The following is a 7,984-nucleotide window of genomic DNA, read 5'->3' on the forward strand; positions in this document are numbered from 1 at the left end:
TTTCCATTGTATCAAAATAGTTTGATTGGCAGGTGTTAAACACAGGTGAGAGAAACTATGGTTTCAAGTTAATTGCTTAATTGCTTTTATGATAAGTGTAGCGGAAGTAGTGGGGGGTGCGAGGCCCAGCTGGGGGTTGGCCTCCCGAAGGAAAGTTTTTGAATTCAAGGTCTCTGGATCAAATTCCCGTGTTTTCTGGAAATTTGGCGATTAGATATAAGCAGACGTAATTTATGTCTTTGATTTTAATTTGGGGAAAAAAAGTTAGAAAACGTTAGTAACTTTACTTACGCAAGAAAGGTTTGAAATACACGTATATTAAATATGTTTTTACTCATCAAAATTATGTATACTCATTTGCATATAGCTAGAAAGCTACGCGCCTGCACGATGAAAATAACAATAATAAACTAAGACATGAGATTGCAGCAAGATTTGTTCTTCAACTTCTTGCGTAATTGTCAGTAGCAAAGTCACAGTTCACCTCATCAAATGATCTGGTAGGCTTGTCCAATATTTGAGACACAAACGTCCTTTTTTACTAGCCAAAACCCTAACCGGCGCTTGAACTCTTCTTACTGTTATAATCAAAATTGTTCCAGATTGTTCTATAATTTTCAAGTACAGTTTCCTATTTATACATTAAAGATGAATATGTCCAGTACATTAACACACGAGTAGAATGGTAAAGCTAACCATGCTTGACAACCTGAGACGCCCTGCACCCTGTTAGCAGGCAGCTAGCTACCTGCTGTGGGTCAAGGGTCGCCGCCGCCGCCAGTACCAGTAGTGTTGCAAACGCTTTTTACCCTCTGTTAGAATATGGACTAGCCAAAATAAGTCACATTTGGACGAAATATTAAATTTTAGGGATGAAAGCATATCTCCAAATCATTCTGTGTCGTGTTTGTATTGTAACATCTGTCAAGTTCGAAGGCCAACCGGACACAAGGCTTCACTACGCTAATTGGAGAAGAGACGTTTTGTTTCGTTTACTGGTTCGTAATATTTCCCTATAAACTTTCAAACAAAGTGTTTACACATCTCCGTTACTCGTCAAAGTATTTCGGCTTCACTTGATTGACATCGCATTACGTAATGTACATCAACAGCGCCACCTGTAACTAGGTCGTCAAAAGCAGCTGATTTTCTTTCGTGAATTTATGCAACCTTCTGACTCCGAATACGAAATAGAGCAAGGATGGTTGGTGCAAATAGCTGACCATCCAAAACACCGTGTGCTGCTTAAACAACTGAATGATAGCCTCATGTTACTCAGAGACGTTAGTTATTGTTACCTTACATAATTGTTTAATTCCGACTGATTTCCACCCGATAATCTGACGTGAACGTAAATGATATTTTTTCGGACGTACCACGTTCTACTTCTATACTGTATTGCATGAAATAGTCGTGCATACAGCATATACATATAGCATTCGGGCATCCTGGACTGTCGGTGCTATTCAATGATCGACAAGTTAATCCCCAACGCTCATCCGCGCGGGGTGGGCGGCCCCCCGCGACTTTGCTCAGGTGATTTCTCGGTGGGGCTTTAATTCCCTTCGCCTGCGCGACGACTGTCACCCGCGCGGGGTTTCAGTACCAAATCACCTGAAGTGTACTGTAATGTCCTTGTTCGACATTCAAGGTCACAGGCGTCATATGTTTAAATCTTTTGATAGGTTCTTATAAATCAAACACTGATATTCTGCCTGTGGCTTTATTTTAGTCCACTTTTAAGATTACAAGTGTGAGATTAATACCAGGTGAATGATGCAGGCCCACTTGAGAGAGTCTGGTGATTTGGTATTGGTTGGCCCGCTGAGCGAGTCAGGTGATTTGGTATTCGGTGGCCCACTGAGCGAGTCAGGTGATTTGGTATTTGGTGGACCGCTAAGCTAGTCGGGTGATTTGGTATTCATTGGCCTGCTGAGCGAGTCGGGTGATTTGGTATTCAGTGGCCCTCTGAGCGAGTCGAGTGATATGGTATTCATTGGCCTGCTGAGCGAGTCGGTGGATTTGGTATTCAGTGGCCCGCTGAGAGAGTCTGGTGATTTGGTATTCAGTGGCCCACTGAGCGAGTGGGGTGATATGGTATTCATTGGCCCGCTGATCAAGTCGGGTGATTTGGTATTCGGTGGCCTGCTGAGCGAGTCGAGTGATTTGGTATTCAGTGGCCCGCTGAGCGAGTCTGGTGATTTGGTATTCAGTGGTCGCTGAGAGAGTCTGGTGATTTGGTATTTGTTGGTCAGCTGAGCGAGTCGAGTGATTCTGTATTCTGTGGCCTGCTGAGCGAGTCGGTGGATTTGGTATTCAGTGATCGCTGAGAGAGTCTGGTGATTTGGTATTCAGTGTCCCACTGAGTGAGTCGGGTGATTTGGTATTCAGTGGCCCACTGAGCGAGTCGAGTGATTTGGTATTCAGTGGTCGCTGAGAGAGTCTGGTGATTTGGTATTTGTTGGCCCGCTGAGCGAGTCGAGTGATTCTGTATTCTGTGGCCTGCTGAGCGAGTCGGTGGATTTGGTATTCAGTGATCGCTGAGAGAGTCTGGTGATTTGGTATTTGTTGGCCCGCTGAGCGAGTCAGGTGATTTGGTATTCAGTGTCCCACTGAGTGAGTCGCGTGATTTAGTATTAAGTGGCCCACCGAGCGAGTGGGGTGATATGGTATTCATTGGCCCACTGAGCAAGTCTGGTGATTTGGTATTCTGTGGCCCGCTGAGCGAGTCGGGTGATTTGGTATTTGGTGGACCGCTGAGCTAGTCGGGTGATTAGGGATTCGTTGGCCGGCTGAGCGAGTCGTGTTATTTGGTATTCGGTGGCTTGCTGAGCGAGTCGGGTCATTCGGTATTCGGTGGCCCACTGAGTGAGTCGGGTCATTTGGCATTCGGTGGCCCGCTGAGCGAGTCGGGTTATTTGGTATTCGGTGGCTCGCTGAGCGAGTCGGGTGATTTGGTATTCTGTGGCCGGCTGAGGGAGTCGGGTGATTTGGTATTTGGTGGACCGCTGAGCTAGTCGGGTGATTGGGTATTCGTTGGCCGGCTGAGCGAGTCGGGGTATTTGGTATTTGGTGGCTCGCTGAGCGAGTCGGGTGATTTGGTATTCGGTGGCCCACTGAGCGAGTCGGGTGATTTGGTATTCTGAGGACGGCTGAGGGAGTCGGGTGATTTGGTATTTGGTGGCCCGCTGAGCGAGTCGGGTGATTTGGTATTCGGTGGCCCGCTGAGCGAGTCGGGTTATTTGGTATTTGGTGGCTCGCTGAGCGAGTCGGGTGATTTGGTATTCTGTGGCCCGCTGAGGGAGTCGGGTGATTTGGTATTTGGTGGACCGCTGAGCTAGATGGGTGATTAGGTATTCGTTGGCCGGCTGAGCGAGTCGTGTTATTTGGTATTCGGTGGTTCGCTGAGCGAGTCGGGACATTCGGTATTTGGTGGCCCGCTGAGCGAGTCGGGTCATTTGGGATTCGGTGGCCCGCTGAGCGAGTCGGGGGATTTGGTATTCTGTGGCCCGCTGAGGGAGTCGGGTGATTTGGTATTTGGTGGCCCGCTGAGCGAGTCGGGTTATTTGGTATTCGGTGGCCCGCTGAGCGAGTCGGGTTATTTGGTATTCGGTGGTTCGCTGAGCGAGTCGGGTCATTCGGTATTTGGTGGCCCGCTGAGCGAGTCGGGTCATTTGGTTTTCAGTGGCCCGGCCACTGAATTGATTGTGGGGGAAAAACAGCAAAAAATATCTGGGGGATGGGGCCTTTATTTAAGGCTGTTCTGTGATGCCAGTGATGGCGATTTCAGAAGCCTTCATCGCAAATAAATGTCATGCTTCCTCTTTAGAAGGGTAGCCATAATTGTAAGTGTTGTTTCGATTAATCAATTTAGGCGACGTCTGGTCGTTTTTTTCTGAAAATCAATTAATCAATCCTTGTTTCCCATGATTGATTATAGTTTGATTAATTTAGGTATTAACACAAAATAAACTTGTTAAAACCGCCAACAGGGAGTTGTTCGTTCTCGGGCAAAACAACTGGACCCAACATCCTACACAACGACGACGCTGATTGGCTAGCTTTTGATTTGGATCATATCGAAAAATAATATAATCATTTCTATTTTCTTTCAGGGTACACTATAAGATAGGATCATGAAACTTTCACTTGGTATGTACATTAGTCATACTAAGGCAATGTACACAGTACCAAATTCAGGGCCCACAACCCCTTAATTACAGAGTTATTGCCCTTACCTAAAATAATGTGTCCGGAGCATAAATTTGCTTGCAGTTAAGCTAGGATCATGAATCTTGGTTTGTACATCAGTCACTCTAAGGTGATGTGCACCATACAGTATTTAGGGTCTGCAGCCCCTTAATACTAGAGTTATTGCCCTTTGCTAAAATGTGAGACACATATATATACATGTTTGTATGTTAAAGCATTATGTCGTCCTTGATATCAAAAGCAGTGTACAACATTGTATCTTTTTCGGAGACTTGTTGTTTGCGCGCATTGTCAACTTGCGATTACGCATACACGTATATGGAAAAGTAAAATTAACATTGCATGTACATGTTTCAAACCATGTGTCATGACTTATACAACCAGATATACACCATCCAACCTTATAATCTGGTTCTATCTGTTGTCATTCCAATATTACAACAGATACCACCAGTTTTACACTATCCAACCTCATATTCTGGTTTGTAATATTCTTCATTTTGCCCTCTTGTAATCATAAATACCAGTATAGTTCACGAAAATGTGGATAGGTATACATTTAACGAAACATTCAAGTCATGACACATGGTTTGAAACATGTACATGCATGCAATGTAAATTTTACATTTACATATACGTGTATGCGCAATCTTAGTTGACAATGTGAGCAACCAACAAGTCTCCGAAAAAGATACAATGTTGTACACTGCTTCCGAAATCTAGGACGACACCAACCTCAAACGTTCTATCAACCAATTGACGAGCCAGATGCAGTGAGTGACACGCTGAAACAACCGTTCAGTTTGTGGACATGTTCTTTTTGAACACGGCTTGTTGACGCCGTAACGATTTTGATTGTAAACATTTACGATAATTATTTGATGTATAATATTTGTCACTAATGCAACTGACAGTAATAGTAAACATTGTTGTATCTTGTATCTTGTAGGTGGCAGCCCATGAGGATTCAGAATTACAAAAACGTGTTGCAGGTGTTTTTATCGGCAAGGGAGGAAGCAACATTAAAAAGCTAAATTTGGAGTGCAAAATTGATGTCATTGATGGTGATATATGGGTATCTGGCAGGGATGCTGAGGGTGTGCAGAAAACAGTGGAAAGAGTAACAACAGAGGTCCAAAGGATCAAGGACAGCATTTTACTCATCCAAGAAAAGGTGTCGACCCACGAGAATGACGATACTCATTTAAAGATTTGTAAACAAATCATTGGAAAACAAGGAGGGAACATTAAAAAGATACTATCAGAGTTGGGGCAAGATGTTGAAGTGCAAGTCCGGAAGAATAAATTAAATAACCATATACTTGTCTCGGGGACTGATGTCGAAATGGTGGACAGAGTAGTAGAAAAAGTACAACAGGAGGTCCAAAGAATTAGGAATGAAGTTAAACTACCCTTTAATGAAAAGGTGTTGACAGATGAGAATATTCTGGTACATCAAAAAGTTTGTGCCATGATCATTGGAAAAGGAGGAGAGAACTTGAACAGGATACGCTCGGAGACCGGGCTCGAGTTTAGTTTGGACACATGTGATGGGTATTTACTTGTCTCTGGATCTGATGCTGAAATGGTAACAAGAGCAGCAGAAAAAGTACAACAGGAGGTCCGTAGATTTCAGAATGAAGTTATACTACTTTTTTCTGAAAAAGTATTGACAGATGAGAATGAGAATGTGCATAGCCAAATTTGTGCCATGATCATTGGAAAAGGAGGAGAGAACTTGAACAGGATACGCTTGGAGTCGGGGCTCAATTTTGATATGAAAACTTGTGATGGGCATATAATAATCTCGGGGTCTGATGCTGAAGGGGTGAAGATAGCAACAGAAAAATTGCAGCACGAGATCAAAAGAATTAGGAATGGACTAAAACTACCCTTTTCTGAAAAGGTGTTGACAGATGAGAATGAGAATGTTCATAGTCAAATTTGTGCCATGATCATTGGAAAAGGAGGAGAGAACTTGAACAGGATACGCTCGGAGACCGGGCTTGAGTTTAGTTTGGAAACATGTGATGGCCATTTACTTGTCTCTGGATCTGATGCTGAAATGGTAACAAGAGCAGCAGAAAAAATACAACAGGAGGTCCGTAGATTTCAGAATGAAGTTATGCTACTTTTGTCTGAAAAAGTATTGACAGATGAGAATATTCTGGTACATCGTAAAATTTGTGCCATGATCATTGGAAAAGGAGGAGAGAATATTAACAGACTAATATTGGAGACAGGGTTGGCTTTCCGAGTGGAAACATTGAAACAAGACGCTGGCCATGTACTTGTTCGTGGGACAGATGTTGAAGTGGTGAAGAGTGCAGCAGAAAAAGTAAAACAAGAAGTTCAAAGAATTAAAAATGAAGTTGTGCTTCCCTTTTCTGAAAAGGTGATGATAAATGAGGATAAGGAGATGCTAAGCAGGATTTGTGGCATGCTAATTGGAAAAGGAGGAGAGAAAATTGAAAGATTCAAATCAGAGACAGAGCTGGATTTTGAATTGCTTTGCCCCTCGAAAGATGAAGAAGCTGACTTTCTTCTTGTGTCAGGAACTGATGCTGAAGTGGTGAAGGAAGCAGCAGGAAAAATACAACAGGAGGTCCAAAGAATTAAAAATGAAGTTGTGCTTCCCTTTTCTGAAAAGGTGATGATAAATGAGGATAAAGAGATGCTAAGCAGGATTTGTGGCATGTTAATTGGAAAAGGAGGAGAGAAAATTGAAAGATTCAAATCAGAGACAGAGCTGGATTTTGAATTGCTTTGCCCCTCGAAAGATGAAGAAGCTGACTTTCTTCTTGTGTCAGGAACTGATGCTGAAGTGGTGAAGGAAGCAGCAGGAAAAGTACAACAGGAGGTCAAAAGAATCAAGGATTTTCTAAATAGAAACGTGTAAAATGACCTTTTCAATATAAATGAACATATAAGGGCTGTATTTTAGATTGACCTTCCCAGGAGCTACCCTATATCGTTTCGGGGACTGAAGCTGAAGAAGTGAAGACAGCTGTGAGAACAATTTGAACAGAAAGCCCAATGATTAAATATTGAGACTCTTTGATAAGTCTATTTAGACAGATGAAATTTTAAGATTAAAAATTTGGTTTTCTCCTGATTTTAAGTATACAATTACCTAAGGATTGGCTGCATTAATGGGCTTTGTCTGTCGTGCATCATTCTGTGTTAAATAATTATTTGTATTGCCATTTCTTAAGAATAATTTGACAGATCTGTCCGAAGGTCCTTATAATTAGTTTCTCATGTTTAATTAGGTCACCTGGTTCGTCCATAAACAATTCACATTTGAGATTCTTGTTCTCTAAAACAACTGAACTTAAAAACCTTGAATTAAAATCTTGCAGGAAGCTTCCCTAGTCGAAGATTAATGAGATTGTGAATTACAGTACAGGTGTATGAATCTGACCCTGCAGGAGTCGGAATTCCAACGGTGGAGGAGCAAAGGGCTCTTCCTTGATACTCGGAGGTAGAATTAACAGCTGGTCCTCTGGCTCGTGGACAGAGGTTTTTAGCTCACCTGGCCCGAAGGGCTAGTGAGCTTATGCCATCGTGCGTCGTACGTCGTCAGTCATCCGTCATCCGTCCGTCAACATTTTCTTTAAAACGCTACTGGTCCTGAACGACTTAGTGGAATTTAACTAAATTTGGTTTGGAGCATCCTTGGGCCAAGGGCACTCAATTTTGTAAAAACGGTGGGTGTGGCTGGGGGCAGTGGTGGGGACCCAATAGGGGAAATAGAGGAAAACCTTTAAAA

At 43.0% G+C, this 7,984-nt stretch overlaps 1 protein-coding gene across 1 annotated transcript in view; it reads left to right on the plus strand.

Moving 5' to 3' along the window:
- The window catches only part of LOC110451454 (vigilin-like), an 18,522-nt gene extending 10,944 nt beyond the window's left edge, over window positions 1-7,578 (plus strand). Inside the window, exon 2 of the mRNA XM_021499481.1 lies at window positions 5,162-7,578. Within this exon, the coding sequence (XP_021355156.1) occupies window positions 5,162-7,111 (1,950 nt within the window). The 3' untranslated portion in view covers window positions 7,112-7,578. The remainder of the gene's footprint in view (window positions 1-5,161) is intronic.
- Window positions 7,579-7,984: the final 406 nt, after the last annotated feature.

The sequence above is a fragment of the Mizuhopecten yessoensis genome, unplaced genomic scaffold (genome assembly GCF_002113885.1).
Source record: "Mizuhopecten yessoensis strain PY_sf001 unplaced genomic scaffold, ASM211388v2 scaffold6031, whole genome shotgun sequence".
Taxonomy (NCBI): Eukaryota; Metazoa; Mollusca; class Bivalvia; order Pectinida; family Pectinidae; genus Mizuhopecten; species Mizuhopecten yessoensis.